This window comes from Monodelphis domestica, chromosome 1 (assembly GCF_027887165.1).
Source record: "Monodelphis domestica isolate mMonDom1 chromosome 1, mMonDom1.pri, whole genome shotgun sequence".
Classification (NCBI taxonomy): domain Eukaryota; kingdom Metazoa; phylum Chordata; class Mammalia; order Didelphimorphia; family Didelphidae; genus Monodelphis; species Monodelphis domestica.
In genome coordinates, this window is record NC_077227.1 from 477,724,916 (window position 1) to 477,748,524 (window position 23,609).

Here is a 23,609-nt window from a genome sequence, read left to right on the forward strand (position 1 = left end):
AACATCAGAATTACCTATGGTATTCTTTTCTCTTTACCTAATTAAATTTGAGGGAGACTAATTGATAATTAAATAGATAGGTGAGAGCTAGACTTGGAAGTCAGGAAGACAAATTCTAGTTTTGCCACAAATGGCTTTTCATATGACCATGGGCAAATCACTTAACAACCTCAGTTTCCTTATCTATAACATAGGGATAATAACAGGGTAAGAAGGGTTGTTGTGAGCCTCAGATGAAATTATAGGTGAAGAACTTTGAAAACACTTTGTAAATGGTGGCCATCATTACTTGAGCTAGTGGTGTTTAATATATAGTTAAACATGATATCTTAAAAACACTGAATGATTTAGGGGCTTAATAGAGGGCAAGAAATAAGGGGAAAATAAATTAGGAAATTACCTATGTATGAAACATGAAAAGCAACATTAGAAATAAATGACTTGAAAGACATCATGTTGCACAGTTGAAGGAGCCTTATATTTGGAGTCCAAGGACTTCAAATATCACTTTGCCAATGCAGTCTTGGGCGAATCACTTAAGAATCTTTGGGCCTCACTTTCCTCATTTATGAAAAGTGGGAGTTGGGCTAGATGATGTCTATGACCATTTAACAGTGATGGTGAACCTTTTAGAGACAGTGCTGGACCCTGCCCCAACCTCACTCCCCAAACTGAATGCCTGCCCCTCCCCCCACTGAGTGCCAGACTCGCCTTTCCCCTTACCCCACACAGGGAGGAAGTTGGGCTACTGGGCAGAGGGGTGGGTGAACTGAGAAATGTCCTCAGCTAGTGTAGAGAGGAGGAGAGAAATGGCCCAGCTCTGTTCCCCTCTAGTTCTGCCACCTGTGAGCCGCCCACCTTATCCCTGTGTGTTCCCATTGGCAGTGGGGCATGTAAAAAAATGTTGTCAAGTGCAGTGGAGAGGGGGAGGGGAGCAGCGCCACCCAAGTCCCTCTGCCTGTCTTAGTAATGAGCTTTGAGGGAGAAAGGGTAGCCTCGTGCCCACAGAGAGCGATCTGCTTGCCATCTTTGGCACCTATGCCATAGGTTTGCCATCATTGTCCTATAATCATATAAACACTAGTCACACTATCTACAAGAGCAAAAAAGCTGGAGTCATACAATTTCTATAGTTGAATAGTCCTGGTTTACTTCCAAGTCTTGTCACATATCCCTGTCAATAGAGGAAATCAAATCCATTTCTAGGACTCTTATAGCTCTCTTTCCTGGGTATCTAGGAATCAGGATCCATGGTAGTATATAGGTTTTACAGAGGTATAAACTGAAGCACTAAGATGTCAGGTAGCCCACGACCTCTTCTGGTGCAGTGGATAGTGCACTGAACTCAAGTCAGGAAGACCTGAGTTCAGAGTCAACTTCAAAAGCTTACTAGCTCTGTGACCCTGAGAAAGGCACTTAAACTCTCTTTGACTCAGTTTCCTCAACTATAAAATGGGGAAATAATAGCACCTTCCTCACTAAGTTGTTATGAAGATCAAATGAGATGCTAATTTTCAAAGCACTTAGCACAGTGCTTGGCACATTGTAGGTATTCTATAAATGCTTATTCCCTTCCCCTTCCCATTTGTTCTTTTCCTGTTAGTAATGAAACCCAGAACACTAGCTGTCCATCTGGATTAGGAACATGGGATCTTAGGGCTGGACGGGAATCTAAAGGGTGTCTAGTCTTACCTTCTCACAAATGAGGAATCTGAGACCCAAAGACATGAAGTGACTTGTTCAAGATCATATGTGGTGACTACTTGGTGGCAGAGTCAGGATTAGAACCCAGACTTCCTGATCCCTGCCTAAAAGTCTATATACTAAGCTTCATAATCTGTGTGGCATGTAGAGAGTTGGAGTTTGATGTGTTTGGTAACCTAGTGACTATTTGGAACATAACAGTAATAATAATTCACATTATATAGTAATTTTAAATTTACAAAGTTCTTTCCTCATAATAATACTGTCAGGCAAGTGGTATAAGAATTGTTATACCCATTTTATAGATGAGCAAACTGGGGTAAAGGGACTTGTCCAAAGTTGTAAAGGATGACCTAAACTATATTAATTATTGGTCGCCATGGGATATCTCAAATAAAATACCCAAGTCAGCTGGAAATTTGTGGTGATGTTAATTAATATAGTGGAAAGAAATTAAGAAGAAGGGAGAGGGAAAAGGTGTAGGATTTCTCCCGCCTGACTTGTGCCAGGGGGAAGATTAGAAGCTTCTAGGAAGATAAAGTTTTGGAGAGTAAAGGAGGAAGGAATCAGCCTGAACTCCAAAAGGGCTCAGCTAAGATTCCTGAACCTGAATTAGCTCAAGGGCAAACTCACTGTCAAACCCAGATAAATAGCTGCCACCATGCCAAGATGTCGGAACACTTAGCACACTGCCAGCCAGAGCCACATCTCCACGAAAAGAGCCCAATGAGAAGAAGCCCTGCGAAAAACCTAGATGATTCTACATCACTTTCCTGTGTCTCCTCTGCACCACTGGTAGTCTAAGCTTGACTTAGGACAGCTCAGGGGTGTGTCAGGTATTTCTGATTTGTCATTTTCTCTATCAAAGGCCATCCTCCTAAACACTCAATCCTTAAGCATGGTTACAGACATTCCCAATTTTTGTTAGACAAGGTAGGGTGGAGTAATGAAAAGTTCCCAAGACATCCCTGATTTTGTTATACTAACATCTTCATTGTTACAATCAGGAGATAGCTAAATCCAATCTTCACAAAGTCACACAGTAAATATCAGAGCATAAATTTGAGCACTGCTGTCTTGACTTTGAGTTCAGTGTTTTGTTTTGTTTTTTTTAACCTAACCTTCTGTCTTAGTATCAATTCTAAAACAGAAAGCAGCAAGTGCTAGACAATTGGGATTAAGAAACTTCCACAGGGTCACACATCTAGGAAGATTTGAACCCAGGTCCTCCAGTTTCCACTCCTGGTGGCTTTATCCACTATACTATCTAACTACCCCTTTAGGGTACTTTCCATTATACCACACTGCCTTTGGGCCTCTGTGATACCATGCTATCTGAAAAGAAAGCCTGGGGTGGGCAGCTGGGTTGCTCAGTGGATTGAGAGTCAGGCCTAGAGACGGGAGGTCCTACGTTCAAATCTGGCCTCAGACCCTTCCTAGCTGTGTGACTCTGGGCAAGTTACTTAACCCCCATTGCCTAGCCCTTGCCGATCTTCTGCTTTGGAACCAATTAGTATTCCAAATACATAGTATTGATTCCAAGATGGAAGGTAAGGGTTTAAAAGAAAAAAAAGTCTGGGGGGGGATAAGGGAGCACCTTATAAAGAATATATCCCTTTGAGAGCAAAAGCTGAAATTTGAATATAAAAACCTCTCCTTTCTTACTACATTTCCTTCAACATTATGCCAGGTAAGAAGGAAGTATGTTTGACTACTACTATTGAGTCTTTTCTCTTTCTTTTTCCTGGCAGTAGAATATGTCAAGTTTCCTTTATTCCTGCTTAGCATCTCCTCCCATTACTTCCATCAGGGAATTCCTTTCCCTCAATTTTACACTGGGTGTCACTACCTAGAAACAAATGCTTTGTATAGTGAGCAAGCATTCGGTTCTATAAGTAAATAGAATATATATGACTAAGGACAACCCAGTTGACCAGTTTCCTAGCTATAAGTTGAGCCCATTTTCCCTTTTCTTAAAATCAGATGTGAAAGTCCCAGCAAGGCAGCTGTGAGCCTCTCCTTAGCTGGGTGTTGCAGCTGTTGACTCTGCAGGCATCTGGAGGTTTCCCTGCACTGAGCAATCTCTCCTATGGGATGTTTTCCTTCATTGGTGTCTTCTTAATGAAATTTCTAGTTCACTTTCCACATTCATATTACATATCCATGCAAAAGATCAATGAATGGTAGTCAGGAAATATATTCCCCTATATTTTCAGAAAGAAGTTGCATTTCAGACTATTTAAAACATTCCACTTTACCATTATAGCAGATGTTTTGTTTTATTCTCACTATTCTCCCATGTTGTAACCTCTCTGCTTTTTTTTCTTTGCCAAATACATGAGAATAGTTTGCTTATTGAATTTATACCAAACTTAGATTTCTAAGATTAAGCACTCTCCCTAATACCATGGTTTTATCAAATTTTCAGCTAAATGATAGTGTATTTATGTATATATAACAAAGTGTAATTTCTATTCCTATGGGAGTGTTCATTCTTTGTAGAGTCAGCTTATTGAGTTAAGAAATCGAGGGGTTGAGGAATCTTTGCCTAAAGCTTTTATATTGATAGAGTTAAGGTGAATAATTAGAAGTTTTGTCCCCCGAGTAGAAACTATAAAAGTTTCTACTTGGGGGGAAAAAAGTGATTTCCTTTATTCCATGTGAAAGGGGGCCTAATTTTCTGAAGAGAGTAAGTTTAAGTCAAACTTCTGTTTAAACATGTTGAAAATGCTTTTTAAAGCTTTCTCCTTAGATAGTGCCACTTAGTATTTTTCCAGATAATAGCCCAGTGACAAATGACCATATTGCTGTTTCAAGCAATTCTCACTAAGGAAAATGTGTCCAAATAGTAGAAAGGTTTACTTATGGGAAGTATCCTGGAAGGAGCCTACCTAGGAGACCCTCATAGACATTCCTTACTCTTGGATAGATTTTGAGCAGAGGGTTTCCCTATGCTCAGCCTCTGGGACAGTTATCATATTTGAGAAGAACCCATCGAAAGAGGAATTGTTAGCAAAGGTCAAGAAATCGGAACGAAGGGAACTGGCTACATGGAAGCCAGACCAAGTGGCAGGGGAATGAAAAGGCTTCTTCAAGCTTATGCTTACCCCTATCCTTTACTCCACCCCCTCTCATCTCTGCATGAATGCAGTCTATAGGGTAGGGAAGGGAACTGGAAGAAGTGGCCAGAACCTTTCCCATGCTTCTATTTTGATCTGTGTTGTGAAAAAAAAGAGGGGGATGGGCAGATGGGAGAATAGCTTAATGTAGCCTGTATGCCTGTCTGTATGTTTGTTCATGCCTGTTATTTTTATATGTAATGAGAGCTCGATCTATGGGAATTATTAATAGCACCAGAAAAGTCAGCAGTACGTGATGGTAGTCAGAGCTAGAGAAAACGTTTTCTCTTGTGGATTGTGGGCATGGTGAAATCCCATATAGGATTCCAGAAAAAGGGGCAACTCTGCCTAGGGGAAGTGTATTCTTTTATGGGCGAGTTCTCTGAGACAGGAATTTTTTAGTTCACTTTCAGGAGCATCCCAATGGAATTGGCTTCAGATTAACTATTGTGCAGCTTTTTGGTTTGGTTCAGCCATGATTGGGTTTCTCATTAGTGAAAAAGGTTTAGAATTTTTATATTCCTTAAAGTTAGAAAGAATGATTCTAAACCAAAATATTGATGGGTATTGATTTATTCTAAGGCTGGGGTTCTTAGCCTCTTTGTGAACCCCTTTGGTAATTTGGTGAAACCTTCAGACCTCTTCTTAGAATTTTGGTTTTGAATGCATAAAATGAAATACATAGGATTACAAAGGAAACTAATTCTATTGGAAAACAGTTATCAGAGTATTAAAAAATTCAAGGGTTAAGAGCCCTTATTCTAGGGTAATATTTAATCAGCTCCTTTTCTTCCTCACCTTCCAAGTAGTTAATGGACAAATACTCCAGGAGTCAGTACAGTTCATAGACAAATGATCTGTAGGCCTGGACAGAGCACTCTGTCTAATGTCTCTTCATCTCCCTCCCCATACATGTCTGAGTGCTAGTGGAGGACCAAGACCAGAGTGCCAGAGCTGGGGAGCCAGGATAGAGCCACTAGGGATCCCCTGTCTTGCCTCTAGCTCCTCATATTCTACACCTCTATGGGGCTGCACAGAACTATCATCAGCCATTGGAGCTGAATTGAGGCTCTCTCTGGGAGAGACATTGGATACTTAATGTTGATGAGGGATTTGGAGGGAGCAGAGAGAAGAGTGAGCAGAGTTTAGGGAAAAGAGGCAGAGAAAGACTAGACAACTAAAAGAAGGGTAAAATGAGGAAATCAAATTGTGTGCAAAGTTTGAATCACCATTGCCTTCTCTCCTAGAATCTAGCATCTTAAATGGCAGGAGGTCTATTCAATGCTTTTCTAATTCTCCACTTTTAAAAATCAGTGGTCACAGGACCACAGAGAGGTCTTGCTTGGGAGGCAGCCCTCCTCTCCAGCTGCCCTCCAAAACCAGGTGGTTCCTGTTTTATAGGCCAATCAGGTCAGGACAGGACCCCTGTGCAATGCAAAGGGTACCATTGAATTTGTAGAAAGGCATCACTAAATATGGCTTAATGTTAGTTGGGTACTCACATTTCTAAGTAGAAATAGCAGAAAGATCATCCTGAATGTTTTACCCTTCTTTCAATCATATTGCTGTTCTTTCAGATACATGTGAAAAATCGGTTCTCTTCTCTGTATTTTCCAGGCAGTCATACTATGCACAAAGCTAAAGTTACAGCCAGAATTGGATGTTGAAAAGGTAAGTCATTTGTTTGCATATACAATGTGTTAAGAGTCAAGAAGCTTCAACAGAATCAGAACCCAAAACATCCTCAACATAGCACAATGTTCCTTCTTTGCAGTGATAATTCTCCTTGGGCTCTCAGAGGTAGGTGGGGGTGAGATTCCACATTAGCTAGGCAGAGTCTTGAGGGAAGGGTAGGAAAAGAATGCTGTCCACAAGCCAAGGAAAAAGCTCATTTGACAGGCTTGCCAGGGTTCAGAATGGATGCTGTATCAATAGAAAGAAATTTGGATCTTAGAATGTCATGGTCTCTTTTTTTCCACTATTGTCAGAACTGTAAAGCAAATCTGAGGAATCCCATTGGACAACCCCTTACACTACCCTAAGAAACTAATGATGACCTGCACTTAATGCATTGAGACTGGTTCAATTTCTTTATAACTAAATGGCTTATTTTTTTATCCTTTTTTATTTTAAACCTAAAAGAGCTAAAGAAACCTAATGATGTTTTCATTCCTTTTCTCTTACTAAGTGTAACCTATCTGGTGCTCAAGCCCATAGTGCTCTATATGATGCACCTGCCACAACTTGGGTTATAGGCATGATGTCCGACATTTAGTGCCATCATCATGTTTTTATCTCAGAGCTTTCCCCTTCCTGGGCTTCTCAAACTTTCTGGACCTCAGGCCTGACTGTTCTACTTATTACAAAGTGGACATCACAGCCCGATTGTTTATTTGTGGCTGGTTTCCTTACTTCCACTCTAGATGTGCACGCCCCTGCTTCTTCAAGATAAAGCAAACCTTGTCAAGGACTATGTGGCCGACTATCCACATCTCCAGAGCCAACTATTACAGGTTTTGGACACATGGTGTCATCCCACCTTTAACACTAGAGATATTGCCAGGTGAGTAATACAGAGATGCCATAGAGAGATTCTTTGCAATCTACTTTAGCTATCTGGACTCAGGCACTTAAGCCAGGCATCTGAGAAACAGAGAACATAGCACCTCAAAGGGTTCTGGGGCCAGATGACTGAGCAAAAGTTTTAGAGCCAGCTCCCTCAGAGGTTTCAGAACCACATCTCTGAAGAGATTTTAAGCAGTTAATGGGGCTTCACAAGTTATAGACTAATCAGATTTCCTTCATTTGGGTTCTCTTCAAAGAGACTTTGGAAAATTACCCTTCATTGGAGAAGGAACAAACAACCATTTTAATTCTCTACATTTCTTTAATCAGTATGAGCAGAAGTTGCTGCCCCAGGAACTAATCGAAATTTTTCCTCACATTTATATAACTCTTGCATACACTCACATCTTCCCTGTTCTTTTGGTGCAAGATTTAATCCCATTTACCCATGAAGACACTAAGAATTCCTAGAAGTTAAGTCTCTGCTGATGGAGCCAAGAGACCAACAGAGAGGCCAGAGGCTCTGGGCATAGCCTGTGAGTGTAGCTGTGTGTATGTCTGCGTGTGTGTGTGCCTTGCTATTGTCTCCTTCTGTCTGCTGTGATGGAGTGAAATAGACTGATGTGTTGCAGGGGTGACTCCTTGTGCTACATCCTCTCACATCAGACTTGGTTCCTGCTTCTGGGCATCCTTCACCATTTGGGAAAGAGTGAAGCTACTCCTTCCTCAGCTTTCTCCTAGCACTTTGCCTGACTCTCTTTTGCACTTATTTCTCTCTTGTATAGGGGCAGCCAGGTGGCACAATGGATAAGGGTACCAGAAAGACTCAAGTTCAAATGTGGCCTCAGATACTTATTGATTATTGACCCTGGGCAATTTAATCTCTGCTCTCCTCAATCTCCTCATCTGTAAAATGGAAAAAAAAATAAAGCTTACCTCATAGGGCTGTCATGAGGATCAAATGAAACAATAATTGTAAAGCACTTAGCATAGTGCCTACTGCATAATAAGCACTTTATAAATTACCTATGACTATTGTTGTCATTACATGAGATAATAATTGCAAAGTGCTTAATACAATGCCCAACACATACTGCTATATAAATGTTAGTTATTATAATTATCATCATTATTCATTTCTAAACATGTTTGTCCTAAGGGCAGCTAAGTGACACAGTAGATAGAACCCCAGGCCTGGAGTCAAGAAGACCATGTTCAAAATCTAGCCTCAGATACCTACTAACTTTGTGACACTGGGCAAGTCATTTAACCCTGTTGGCCCCAGTTTCCTCGTGTGTAAAATGAGCTGGAGAAGGAAATGGCAAGCCACTCCAGCATCTTTGCCAAGGAAACCCCAAAATTGGATCACAAAGAGTGGGATACAACTGAAACGACTCAACAGCAAAAATGTTTGTCTTATCTTCCCCATTAGGTTAAAAGCACCTTGAGAGTATGTCTTATCTGTCTTTTTATGCAACATGCCTTGTATATTATATTAGCCTTTCATATTGTATATGCTGAATAAATGTGTATTGAATTAAATTGGCTAGAATCTTCTAGGGCCCTAAATTCAGTACTGTGAAGATGCATGGTCCCATAAGCATCTCCCAGGCCTGGCTAAAGAAGAGAGTGAAAAAAAAGCAGGTCCCTTGCCTTTAACGCTCCTGCTCTGACATAGCACCAGTAATATTAGTAAAAGAACAAGCTATGGAAGAAACCTGTGATGATGTACTTGCTTGGTTGTTGTTGTTTTTATTGTTTGTTTGTTTGTTTGTTTTTTGCAGACAATATCAAAATGTACCTCCCTCAAGAGTAGACAAACTGAATCAGAAAATGCTGAGCAAACTTGTCTTCAGGCTGCTGGGCCAGTACAACCTAGACCCAGGTGTGTAGGACTTTCTTATGGATCATTTCTCTGGTAGATTTCTTCTTGATACCCAAAGAAGGCTTTTCCATCGAGGCCCACAGAAATCAGGAACTAGTCCTGAGCAGTGGTCGCATCAGTTTTAATTGATGTCAGCTCAAAGTGGAGCCTGTGAATTATGGAAACAGTCACTTCTGTTGTCAGTGTTGGATGCTAGTGACTAGTAGTGTGCTGTTTCATCCTGTGGTATGAAATAAATCCTGACCTCCAAAAGAGCTCAAGTCACTGGATTCGGATATTCAGCTATGAGTTATCATTCTATCTCCTAGTGGAATAGGTCACCCATAACTCATTCAGGCTTCCAGTGAGGAAGCACTTACCCAGGGCAGAGAAAAGAAACATGGCAGCAGTCCATCTTGAATTTGGTTGGAGGAGAGAGGCTATAGTTAAAGGATATTTATACTATTATGGCAACTCATTTAGAAAACAAAACAAAACAAAACAGAATTTATGGTGTTCAGAGGGGTTATTTAAATAACTTCCCCTTCAGTCCGAGGCTATTCTTCCCAATCTGTTCATTACATTGCTTTGTATTCCAATTGGAGAAGCAGGGGGCATGAAATAGGGAACAGGTTCCCAGCAGGAGCCTCTGGGTCACTCAGCAGGCCCTAGTCTGCATTCATTGCCACTTGGTCAAGCAGACGGGATGTTGTATGCCTCTCCTCTTCCCCTGCCTCTGAACTCCTGAGGGACTGAGGGAATTTGGCTGGCTCTGAGAGCAACGTACCATTCTTCCCCATAAAGGGAGCTGAAGGAAGCATGTCTCTGCAGGCTGGTTTCCTGCCAAAGGCTAGTAGAGTTTACTTGGGTGCATTCTTCAACTCTGTCTGGATTTCTATCCTATCTTCTCTTCCTTTTCCCCACAAGAAAGCAATTTGTGTCCCATTCTACCCAGACCCAGAGCAAAGAGCCTGACTCAAAGCTTCAGTTTTGCTGGTATCAGAGGCCCTGCTGTCAATTCTAAAAACCTAACTTCCCTAAGGGGATCTAAAGACTTCTTTTCCATACTGTTCATTAAAAATCAGCAGGATATCACAGATTGAGGCCAGAAGAGAGCCTGTACCCACTGTGTACTGTGGCCATTAGCATCATTAGGAGAAAAATCAGCCATCCACCTGGCAAGCTCTGGAGTTCCATTACTCTGACCTTCTCTTCCTCTTAGGCAAGCCTCATTTTGGTCTCTGTGACTTTGCTCATGCTTTCTCCCCTTTATGGAATGCCCTGGTTCTTCTTGTCATTAGCCAAAATCCCAAATTTCATTCAAGAGAAATCTTTGGGAAACTTTTTAAGACTCTAGTCAATCATGATGTTTATTTGAATTGGAATATCTGACATTTGCTGTGATTATCTTATGCTGTCTTCTTATACTTTAAAGCTGTTCTCTAACTTTGAAAAGGATGTATGTCTTTTATCTCCAACTATTGTAGGATATATAGGGTATACCAAAAAGTCTGAGTGCAGTTTTAAGTTTTCATGATTTCAAAAGTCTAAAGCTATAAACTTCTAGAGACATCACTTGAAAACCTAATTTATTTTATCTTATTTTTCTTATTCTAAATTTTACAAAACCAAATAAAACAAGAATCTCTATCTACGAAGAAAAAGAAGAATGCACATATATGAAATACAAATCTCTTTTATGTTTAGCTGACTTTTCTTCATATCTACATAATAAATCCCTTCCACAAACATCCCAGCCTCTTCCCAACTGCCCCGGATCACAGAAAGTATCGTGCAGGAGATTGACATGTTCTTACAAATTAAGTCTTTCATGTTTTCACCTTTCAGTTCACAATCTGAAGGTAATATTCTCAGTGTATTCTTTCAGTATTAGTTCTGTAGCTGTGTATAATATTCTCTAGGTTCTACCCATTTCACTGTTCATTATCCCGTGTAGTTCTTTACGAGTTTTTTTAATTAGCCTGCTCATCACTTCTTATGACTAAAAGCTTAATTTCAATTTCTTTTCCACTTAGTTTTGTGAATTTTAAATAATAAAATGTCAGTTTTAAAAGATAATGTATCCAATCATTATGAGTTGTATGTAGAACATTTTTGGATGACACCTCAAAACAGTGAATTGGTAGAGAAAGTCCTTCTGCTTGGCCACTTTGGTTACCTGATCCATTTCCATTAGACTTTTTGTGGTGGGGTCACTTCAGAACAATTATGTATGCATCAAAACCTCATTCTTTGGATGGCCTTAAGGCAAGGATTATAAATGCATCCTTTCAAAGAGCAATTGATGAAAGTTTTTACAAAGTTCAAAAATCAACAAAATGTCTCAATATTTTAAAATGTTAAGCATTTAATTTTTCAGACTTTTTTGATCAGTTTGTAGCATTTATATTTCTGAAGTTATTAAAACTTAAAAGCTGTGCTGACATTTTTGGGACACCCCATATACTTCTCAGAGACTGGAGCCTTGTCTTCATCTTTCTCAATGCTTATGCTTGGGACTTTCCACCATGCCGGCACACAGTGTCCTCCAAACACATCCTACTCATTCCAGCTCAGGAGAACATTGTTCATTCTATGCTCTGCCTTTTCCACCTCCCACTAACAATCCAAAATGCCCACCCTGAGCCTCTCTCCCAAGCTGTGTCCTCCTGATTGTTTAGGACCCAACTTGAGTCCCTCTTCTGCCCAAGGCCTTCCATGACCACTTCTCTCTTCAAAGTTCTTACAGAGTTTCTGCTCTGTACCACAGATTCTGGCACTTAGCACAGACTGTCGTGTTGTTCCTTAGCTGTTTCATGGCTCTGTTATGTTTCCTTAACATGACTGCCAAGCCTTTGAAGGCAGCCACTTCCTCTTCCATTTCTTTTTTCTTGGCCTATACCCTACTACTGGGCCATAACACATAGTAGGTATTTAATAAATTCATGTTGAATGAATAAATGAAGTGATTGCAGAACTAATGAATGTAAGGGAGGTGCTAATTGCTTCCTAATGGCCAGATGTAGATCCACAGCATTTATTAGTCTTCTGTATTCCTAGTATTTGTTTATGTAGCATGTGTTGCTATAGCTCCTAAGTGCTTTCCAGAACAATGTAAACACAGCAAGTTTTGCTGGGAGTGAGTGGGTGTCCAGGTGCTTATGAAGACTGAACATTTGGGAGGGAAGTAGGGGAGGATCACTTCCTGCTTTGGATGTTAGCCATGGGACCTAGTCAAGTTGTTTAGCATAACAGGAGCCAACAGTGTGATGTGGCTGCTAAAAAAATGAATGGGATCTTAGGCTGCATCAAAAGAAGTCCAACATCCAGAAAGAGGGAAATGATAGCATCATTGTACTCTGTCCTGTTGAACCAAATCTTAGCATTGTGTTCAGTGCTGGATATGGATAACACATGTTAGAAGGGACATTGGCAAACTAGAAAATGTACAGAGTAAAACATCCAAGGTTGTGAAGTGTCAAGAAACAATAACTTTCTGTGTGTGGAGGGGGTGAAGGAACTGAACCTGCTTCACTTATAGAAGAATAGAGTAAGAGAGAGAGGTCTGTGGCTCAGATTGCAGTCCACTAAAACTCCCCTATTTTTTCAGGTTAACTGTTATGCTTGCTATGCATCCTCTATCTTATATTTTTTAAAATTGATTTCTTGAATCCAAGGATAAAACTTTTATCTCTATCCTTATTTAAGTCTATTTAGATTTGGCACAATGTTCTTGTCTTTCGAGGTCTTTTAAAATCCCAATTCTGGCAACCAGTGTGTTAGCTCTCTTTCTCAGCTTCACACCAACTGCAAATCTAATAAACATACCATTTGCCTTTACCCAATTCATTTATAAATGTTAAATTGTATGGGGTCAAGGCAAGATTCCTGGAAACTTTCCCTAAAGACCTTCTTCCAAGTGGACATTGAACTAGTGGTTATTGTGCTTTGAATGTAGCCACTCAACCAATTCCCAATCCATCTAACTTTACCATCATCACATTCCCTGTTTCAGTAGCCTAGCACCCCTGCCAAAAAAGTAAATGAGGTTATGCTGGCCCAACCTGTTCTTGATGAATCTATAATGGCTTCTGGTGATTATCATTTCCTTTTCTAGATGTTTACTTTTAAAAAACAGACTCTAGAATCATATAAAGAAGGATTCTTGATCTCTAGGGGTACACTCTCATACCATGAAAAGGATAAAAAACTTGAGATATATTTCTCAAGGTGCATATTTTTCTGCCCCAGTCCACATTCATGATCCTTCCTAGACAAATTGGAGTAATTTTTTTAGAACAGAAATAGCAGAGTAGGGGACATGCAGGAGCAAGTGTGTGCTTGTAGCCACCCCCAAGTGATTTTGAGAGATAGAATAACAGAGTGGATAGATTACTGGACTTGGCATCCTGAAGGCTTGGATTTGAATTCTGACTCAGAAATTGTCTAGTTGTGTGACATTGAACAAATCACATAGCTCTCATTTTAGCTGTAAAAGGGAGATCATAGTACCTACCTCTCAGGGTTGTTGTGAGGAGCAAATGAAGTAATGTTTTAAAATGCTTTATACACATTTTAACACTGTGTCAGTGCCAGCAGTTAATATGTCTATCATAATAGCACTGTACAGTAGTGCTCCTGATGCTCTCTGTTCAACATTAATGAATTTAGCATCTTGGGCTTCCCAGCTCCATGTTCTCTGTTAGGTCCTCTTTTCCCTGATGGTATCATTCCAGGTTCATCCTCTCTGGCCTGCTGCTCCTTCTTGAATCACTCCAGGCCAGTTACTTTACTTCAAAGGGTTGGGGTTAGGCTCTGACTTGCCTATCAGCAGGTAGAGAAAAATAAATTTAGTTTAATTCAGAAAGTATTTATTAAGCATCTGTGTGGCTGGGTTCTGAAGGAAATGCTATGAGGGTATAAAGAGACAGGCTGAGAATTGTGATTGATAAAGCACTTTATACTTCCAAAATGCTGGCACACCCATGATTTCTCTCCTTGCACTCAAGTTGCTGACAGTTTCATGGAGAGATAAGATTTATTTCTATGAAACAAAGAATGCTGAGACACAATAGGTAATGAAGGCATGCCTTAGTAATGTGGTTCACTCCAGACTGCAGGAGTATTGTATGTGATCCTGAGCAAGATTACCTTTCTTCAAAATGGGAATGAAGTTCCTTGTACTATCTTTTTCAAAGAGTTTTAGCTAGTAAAATATTTTGTAAACCTTAAAGCACTATATAAATATGATTTATTATTGTTACTATGGAGTTCAACCCACATGTGCCTAGGAGTTCAGAAGAACAAATCATTGGACTGGCCAAGTTAGAGGAGGTTCACAGATTTGATTTGGGCCCTAAAGGACATGTGCGTTTAAGGGATAATGAAGAAATTGATTTGAATGAAAGAGGGTTTGTATCTGAGAACAGTGTGAGATTAAGTTGAAGAAGTAGGTTGAGGATGAGTTATAGAGAGCCTTGAATAGAAGCCAGGCATCTGAATTTAACCTTGATCCTCTGGGCAGTGGGGAGTGAGGAGACAGGAAGTGATAGAAAACACGTGGAACTAGATCACTAAGGTCCTTTTCAGCTCTAATATTCTAATATTCTGACTGTGTGGTAATTGGTTGATATATTATCAAGTAAAAATAACCATTGATTTGAAAACTTAAATGACAAAATGGTTGTCTTGAATTTAGGAATAAGGAGGCCTGGATTGTAATCTTGGTTTTGTAACAAATCATGTAAGCTGGGACACATCCTTTACTCTTTCTGGATCTCGTTTTCCTTTTGTAAAATGGGGGTGTTGTACTGGATTGGGTTTCTAAGGAAATCTTTCTCAGGTAAGAGGATGATGAGATAGAAACAGCAGAGGGCAGAAGAGGACTATACAGGATTCAAAGGGTTTTCTCAGGTGAAGTAAGAGCATCTCTTTCCTTAGACTTAACTCCCAGGCTGGACATCACACCCTCATTGCCAAAAGAGATTTTGTGGTCATCATGCCTTTTGCAGAATTGTAATATGCTCCTAAAAATCAGCCAGATGAGTTAGTTTAGAGTTAGAGCTGCAGAAAAAATAGATATCAATATTGTAATAACCTGAATTTGAAATTGAAAACTAATTCAGAACCATCTTGCTATATTAGGAAATGTTGCTCATTCAGTAATATATACTGTGAGGGATGACAGGATAGATATAAGCACAAGTGGGGACTATCTCCTATTCAACAATAAGAGTGAAGTTGCTTGAGCAAAACCATAGAATCCCAGAGCTATGGTCAGACAGAGCTGTGCTGTGGGCCTATGTCACCATTATTGCATTTACAGATTCATCACCTGGGGAATATTTCTGTATTCTTGAAATGGTGGTTAATGAAGGAGGTTTCATAGTCTCCCTCCAAATAGACATTTTTAATTTATTTAGAATTTTTTCCATGGTTACACGATTCATGTTCTTTCCCTCATAGTTTCCCTCCCTCTCCCCCTGCCGCCCCGTAGCCAATGAGCAATTTCACTGGGTTTTACATGTGTCATTGATCAAGATCTATTTCCATATTATTAGTATTTGCACTAGGGTTGTTTAGAGTCTACATCCCCAATCATATCCTCAAGCAGTTGTTTTTCTTCTTTGTTTCTACCAAATTGACATTTGATGCCATAGAATTTTTTTTTTCATCAAATGATGATTGTTAAGTTTTTCAGGGCTGGCTGACTTAAGTAACACTGATTCTGCTGACTTCATGTGTCTACTGTCTAAATGAAAACAAGCAAGGACAGGGTAAACACCTAGCATAGTTATTTCCTCTGGAGTAAGGCTGTATCTCCTCTTAAGTAGCCTGAGAAGAAGTGGTTTCTTTTTCTCCTTACACAGTCTTTTCTTTAGCCCATTTACTGGTAGGCAGCTAGGTAGGGCTTTCTACTGCATGCCTGCCCAGAAAACTGCCTGGACACTCCCTTTGAAGGGAGCTGTGTTACCCACAAAATATTCCCTTACGACTCGTTCTTTTCTTCCCTGAGTGAACATGCAGAGGATCACTTCCTCTAACTGACTCTGAGCCTCCTCTTCAGCCTAGAGACAGAGAAGCAGACTCCATGAACTAGAGAGAACAAAGAGCCCATCTAATCCTTACTTTTTCTTTTAAACCAATCAACAGGTATTTGCCTGAGACAAGAAACTAGGAGAATGTGCTCCCTGCCTTTATGGATTAGACTCTCAAAATGATTAGAGAGAGAAAATTATTAAGTTCTCAGTTTTGTGATTGGCGATCTTGCCAGCTGCTGGTTTTAGTTATCATCACTTTGTAAATGTTTCCCAAGTCTATATATCAAGGCCTCCTGCTCCTCTTGGTTTCATACCAACAACTTCTAATGGACATTTCCAACAGGATGTGTCCCATAAGCATTTCAAAATTCAATAGGTTCAAAACAGAACTTATTCTCCTTGCCTGTTCCCAAACTCATTCTATTCTGTTCCTCCAGGTACACCACCTCAGAGTCATTTTTCACTATTTAATCTTCCTCTCCCTCCTTATCTTTTTTTTATTTTAAAATTTTTTTCCGTGCTTACATGTTTCATGTTGTCTTCCTCCCCTCTTCCCTCCTCCCTCCCAGAGTTGACCAGCAATTCCATTGTCTCCCTCTTTATCTTATCATCAGTTGCCACATCTTATAGGTTCTACATCCAGAGCATTCTCTTTTTCATATATCCAGCATCCTAGTTCAGACCCTCCTCATCTCTTCCTTGATTTTTTCATTATCTTGTTAATTGGTCTTCCCACCTTGTCTCACTCCTCCCTAATTTACCCCTTCATACAATTGCCCAAGCTTTATTTGCCAAGCATAGGCCTGACTACATCCCACTCCTTCTCAGAAAGCCCAAATGACCCCTTTTTGCCTCTAGGATCACATATACACTCCTCTTTTTGGTATTTAAAGTCCTTTATAATCTGGTTCCAGCCTACCTTTCTAGCCTTATTACATTTTACTTCCACTCATGTACTCTAATGCTCCAGCCAAACTGGCTTTCTTACTGTTGTTCACACCTCATTTCATCACTCATCCCCATGCCTTAGCACTTGCTACCCCCTAAGCCTGAAATGCACTCTCCTCATTTCTGCCTCTTAAAGTCTCTAACCTTCCTTGAAGTTTAACTTTTCATTACATAAGCCTTTCTTGATTGCCAGGCTAATAGTGCTTTCCCACCAAAAAATTACTTTGATCCATTAAGCATATAGTGTTATATTTACTTATATGTATATATGTTAGTTCCTCTGATAAGCTCCTTGAGAGCATGGATGGTTTTGCTTTTGTCTGTAGCCCTAGCACCCATCCAGGCAACTGAATAGTCCAGTAGATAGAGCCCTCGATTTGGAATTAGGAAGACTGAATTTGAATCATCTCCAACATTTACTAGTGATGTGATCCTGGGCAAGTCACTGAATCTTTCCATTTCAATTTGCTCATCTGTTAAGTGGGGATAATAATACCTACCTTACAAGTTTGTTCTGAGGATCTAATGATATTATAAAACAATTTACTAACATGAAAGACCTATTTAATTCTTAACAATTATTATTAATAAATTCTTGTTAATTTATTGATTGGTTTTTTAAACTCCAAGCACTGTTTTTTGAGGGAGCCTGGGTCTCCCCATCTCACACAGCCTGGACATCATCTGGCCACTTATAGCCCAAATTCCCAGGCTGACTGGTCCAGAAACTTTCACATGCTCCATTTCAGACCCGGGCCATCTCACTCTTCCCAAGGCAGCCTGATAACTGTGCACTGCACCCTGCTTCCCCTCTCCCTTCCTAGTGGTTCACCATACTTGTGCAGGACTTAGTTCAGACATCTGATTGGGTAGCCCTCACGTAGCTCTGAACTCCCCAGCTCAAGTGATCCACTAGCCCCAGCCTCCCTAGAGATTCCTGGTGTGTACCACCTTACCCAACTACTCTAAGTACTTCCAGACATGAGAAAAGTAAGGGCTGTGAAGATTCCATAGAGAAAGTGAGGCTTCAAGACCATGTCAGAATGATAAGAATCTATTCTAACCAGAAAGACACCCAGAAAAGATTACCTAGCCTTTCTAATTCCAGTGTCTCCTCGCTAGCCATAAAAGTATTCTTAACACCATCCTAAATCCTACCTATTTCAGTGTGGATAATTTCCCTTTTATTTTTACTTTCCTGAAGAGAGAAAGGGCCAGCCTCTTCTGCATGACAATCTGGCCTTTGTGAGCTTAAGGACTGTTATCAGGATCCTGCCCCAAACAGGAAATTTTCATGTTGGACTTTTCTGGGTTTGGCATAGTTGTTCCCTCCCTGGCCAAATAAATCCTGTTAGGGGCTGACTACATTGTCATTGTGGCAGCCTCCCAAGTCACTGCCAATTCATCATGGCCATTAGCCAGCGCAGACAGTCAATAGTAGTATTGGAAGAAAGTTTGCCTCTGTTTTTGCCTGCAGAAGGGCTTGGAGGGAGTCCTTGTTCCTACTGTCAGCAGCCCTGGTGGGGAGTAGCCCGTGCCAGGGAGGGAGGATGACTGCCTTTGTCACCCTCCCAGGGTAGATGTCTTGAGAAAAGCTTTCCTTACAGAGAGAGAAGGAAGAAGCAAGAGTTGTAAGTTTTACGCCTATTTGCAAGCAAGAGTAGATTGTCCAATACTCTTGCTGCCTTGCCATTCCAATAGCACTTGTCCTTGAGAAAGATATCCCTGGCAGTATTCGCATGTACCTGACTAATGAGCTTGGGTTCAGTGGGTTAAATTCTGTAATAAATTATTAGGGATGATATGTTCCAGTTTGAAAAGCTGATGAAAAGAAAATGCTTTTTTCTTAGAGAGTGACATGATGAATGTCATCAAACTAAATCACAAATTAAGATAACTAAGAATTCTTCCAGAACAATGACTGAAGGCAGGACCTTTGAAAAGATCAGAGAACTTCCATGGTATATCCTACGGAACAATCTCTAGTTACTAATGTATTCTTAGCCCTAGTTCTTTGATGTGTTGGGACCAAAAATTGTGTCTTAATCAGGCTCAATACTTCTTCTCTGTACAGCCCATCCCATGTATTTCAGTGACTTGTCTAAGATGGCTAGTCCAAGGCTAGTCTATGAGGCTAATTAAATAAGAAAAGGGCTATCAGCACAGAGATATTGTTCAGATCTCTGGACTCCCAGGCCTTGGAGTTATCAACTTATCACAACTGAAAAGGATCTTAGAAACTATCTAATTTAAGTACATCATTCTACTTGTGGGTAAATGAAGATCCAGAGAGAGAGGGAAAAAAAAAAAACTTGGCTAAGGTTCTCCAGGAAAAGTAGAGCCAAGTTAGGATTAAAATGCAAGACCTCCATCTGTCCCCCAATCTAGAATCCTCTTTACTACATTGTGATGCCCTCCAGAAAGGACAGAAGCAAAGACATGGTCATTACATTATCAAGCAACCAAGCAAGCAATCTATAAGTTTATTGAGTAGTAGAGCGGTGTACTCAGTTCTGGACCTAATCATTGGCATCTCTGTGGAGATTGGATTAGCTTTTACACAACTTTAGAAGGGGGAAGATGGTAGAGTAATCCAAGGCTGGGGTTTGTCAAGGCAAAATCTTGATAGTATAAAGAGGCAAGAGACTCAAGAAAAGAGAATACTGTAGAATTGAATAGGTTCAAGGGGCCAAATGGGGAAAAGGAAGAGCCAATGGAGGGTGATAGCCTGGGGAAGAACTGAGGGGGTAGAATGATTGAAAGTCAGTCACAGTATGGACAAAAAACAAAACAGGATTTGGGCTTTTAAGGGAGAGATAGAGAAAGAATGACAACAGGTTCTGAGTAGAAAAAGGAATTTCATAAACAAAAAACACAGAAGTTCTTACTACCACTTAGGGATGGTGGTAAGATCTAATGAGTCAAGTAGGTGGCTCAGTGGATACGGTAATGGGCCTGGCATCAGGATGTGTTGGTGATGGAATACTATTCTGCTGTAAGAAATGATGAACAGGATGATTTCAGAAAGAACTGGAAAGACCTACATGAACTGATATAGAGTGAAATAAATAAAACTGGGAGAACATTGTACAAAAATGAATAATATGGAAATATATTTTGCATGTTAATGTATGATCCAGATCAAATTGTTTGACAGCTGTGAGAGCAGGGAAGAAAGGGAAGGAGGGAGACAATTTGTGTCATATAACTTCAGAAAACTTATGTGGAAATTTGTTATTACATGTAATTAGTAAAATAAAAATATCTATTAAAAATAAATAAAATGGATTTTAAAGGCAAAAAAAATGTTGGAGGGGGAGGCAGGGAGACATGATGATGCTGATATTTCGATGCAAAATGATCTCCCGTTCCCTACCACCAACTCCCTTAGGAAAAAAGAAAGGGGGGAAGGCAAAAACAACATACAAGTTTACTAATAATTAAAGTTATATAGCTAAGATATTTTCTTCCCTTTGTTTCAGCTCTCTGCCCAAATGTCATGAACCAACGACACCTTGGAACTCTCAGGTACCTCTTCTACAAGAGGTTTGTTGAGGTATGCCTGCATAGCGCATGCAAGATGTTTATTGCTAAGAAGTTGTATCCATGTTAAAAAGGACCTCTACTCTTCTTCTAAGGAAATACAACACAATCCAATTTAATATGTTTCTGACCATTTATATGCCTGGCATACAGTATGCACTTAATGAATGCTTGCTGATTAATTGATTGATAAAGTCATCAAGGATATGGAAGAGAAATATAGTTTGCCTGTATCTCTATCATTGGCTTTAGTCAGTCCATCATAAGCATTTAATGTGCCAAATTTTCTTTGGAGTCCTATGAAATCCTCCCCTCTGCTGTATAGCAGATAGCATCGCCTGCTATTCTGGATAACGCTTTCCACTTGGATTCAAGGGTACAAATTTTGAAAGACATTCTGTTCTGTTTCCCATAGCACAGCCAAATGTGGACTTCTGCTCCCTACAGATTGAACAAAAGGTTGAACAGTTGCATAGATGAAATGAATAAAAATGGCCATGACTGTGTATGTCTCATGTCACCTTAGAAAGCAAAGACCTAGAGTCCAGGGGTCACTCTTACTTTCCTGACTCAGAGATCCTGGCTTGGCTACTAAGGTGTGTGACTTTAGGCAAATCATTCCACTACTCTGGGTTTCAGCATCCTCCTCTGCAAAGCCAAGTAATTGGACCAGATACTCTCTAAGTCCCTCACATCTATTACTCCATAAGTTGAGCTATGGCCTTGGTTCCTGCTTTCTTGGTGTGAATAAACTGGAGATGATAATATGTGCTCACGAGCCCCTGTGCGCTGAGGAATACATCTAAGTGGCTGCAGTCTGTTCCTCTCCCCTTCCCCAGTGAGTGTCACAAGAGCTCACATCAGGTTGGCCTGTGAGTAGGGGGAAGATAACACACCCCAGATCCTAATAATTCTTCCACATTTTGGGGTGAAGAGAAAGCCACTAAGGGAACCTGACAGCACTTTTCACAGAGAAAATCACCAACAAGCCAACTCTCAGGTGTTGCAAACTTAACAGTTGTATTGAAAAGGCTCTCCAGACCATCATCCATTGCCTGTGAGGAACATCATACTCCGGGGGAAAGTGTCTGGATTTTTAATAAACCTGTGCTTCCAATCTATAGCTCAGAATCCTTTCCAGGACAAAGATGGAGGCAAGCAATATGGTACAATGCGTGGAATGAGCCTTGGCTCTGAAGTCAGAGGACCTGGGTTCAAATCCCACCACAGATACTTACATGACCCTTGGGCAAGTCACTGAACCTCCATGAGCTTCACATTCCTCAACTGTAAATTGTGTGGGTTGAACTAGATGGTCTCTCAGATCCCTTTCAGCTCCATGTCCATGATCCTATGATCTCTTCTGATGGTTTTCAGCTAGAAACCACATCTGAATCCTCTGGCACTTGGGATCATTTACATACATTAGAGGGTGAGTGATTTTTTTAAAAATTAGAGGACTAGAAATCTCCCCAAGGAATCTCCATTCATCTCACAGATTCCTCTGAGTAGTACAAAGTAGTGTAAAAAAGTAATTGCATATTCCCCAGGATGAATATCAGTAGAAGAAAAAAAACACAGATCAAATTCTTTCATATTTATCAACAGTTTCAAATATATAAAGAAGTAAATAATTAATTACTTTTACATCCATTTGTTTTGTGCTAAGAACATGCTATTAGGCTTTAATATTGTTATCTTCAGCATTAATCGGTCTCCTCGATTAGTGTCTGTCATTACTCATAGCAGGCAGATTTGGATTAGTCATGTGAAAATGTTGGCTCCCCAAAAGGCAAAGAGACCTACTTTATATAGTGGAGCAGTTTTTCTGGTGTGTGTGTGTGTATGTGTGTGTAAGTGTGTAACTACCTCACAACCAATGGTCTTATGGTAAAGAAATTTAAAAATAAATGTTACATAAAATCCTAGAAAAATGAAAACTACTTTACTCATCTTTTAAGTTTATTCATTGTATTAGCTAAATCCTACTCCAATTTGCATTTGGACAAACATGCAAAAAAGCCACAATGAGGGCCAATTTAAGATGCCCTTTGAAAAAATAACTGTTTTCATAGTTTGAGAGCTGGAAGAGGACCTCAGAAATCATCTGATTCAACTATATAATTTTGTGGTTAATGAAACTCAAACTGAGGCCCTAGTCTAAGCTCACATATGTAAAAATGGAAAACCTAAGATTCGAACTCAGGTCCTCTGTACCTAAATCCAGAGCTCTTTTAAGTATATCATGCCCACCCCTGGGTTAAGGTTTCATTTGGAATTCATCCTTCTCCTCCCAGAATAACCAAGCATCAGCCGTTTGGCAGATGGTTGAGGAAAGGGCTGTGTAAGAAGCTGGAATTCCTGTATTCCACTCCTTTGAAGGAAAAAAATGTCACTGGGTATAGTTTGAAATTGGATATGTTCCCCTTATGTCCAGAGTTTGTGTGTTGACATTAGAAAATTAGTTTTGTAATATATTTCAAGTCAATTACTATGAATCTTGCAGTCGTTTGAAAGAACTATCTTTTTGTGTATAATGACTTTACAACAGAGGATTTATTTAAGAAAATAGTTATATTTCTGTTTTATTTGCTTTTCAGAAAAGTATGACCCAGGAGAATTGGGAAGATCACATTCAAGTGAGTTGAATGCATTATCTATCTCCGAGTAATTAATTCACTCTAAACATGTGTGAGCAGTAAGCTTAGAGCCCTGGACTAAGCTCTCTTTGGCCTGTTAAATTGTGCAATGGGAGCCTATAGAAGAAAAAGATTTGGGGTTTTCTGTAGTTTGTAACAGACTAAAAGAATCTTGCCTGCTAGATAT

The 23,609-nt window shown here is 40.0% G+C and overlaps 1 protein-coding gene across 11 annotated transcripts in view; it reads left to right on the forward strand.

The window, feature by feature from the left end:
* The window catches only part of EXD3 (exonuclease 3'-5' domain containing 3), a 490,105-nt gene that overhangs the window by 234,786 nt on the left and 231,710 nt on the right, over positions 1-23,609 (forward strand). For all 11 annotated transcript variants that reach the window (XM_056812745.1, XM_056812746.1, XM_056812748.1 and 8 more), the window contains 5 exons: positions 6,441-6,494; positions 7,247-7,386; positions 9,173-9,273; positions 20,723-20,796; positions 23,384-23,422. In XM_056812745.1, coding sequence (XP_056668723.1) covers positions 6,441-6,494; positions 7,247-7,386; positions 9,173-9,273; positions 20,723-20,796; positions 23,384-23,422 — 408 coding nt within the window. The remainder of the gene's footprint in view (positions 1-6,440; positions 6,495-7,246; positions 7,387-9,172; positions 9,274-20,722; positions 20,797-23,383; positions 23,423-23,609) is intronic.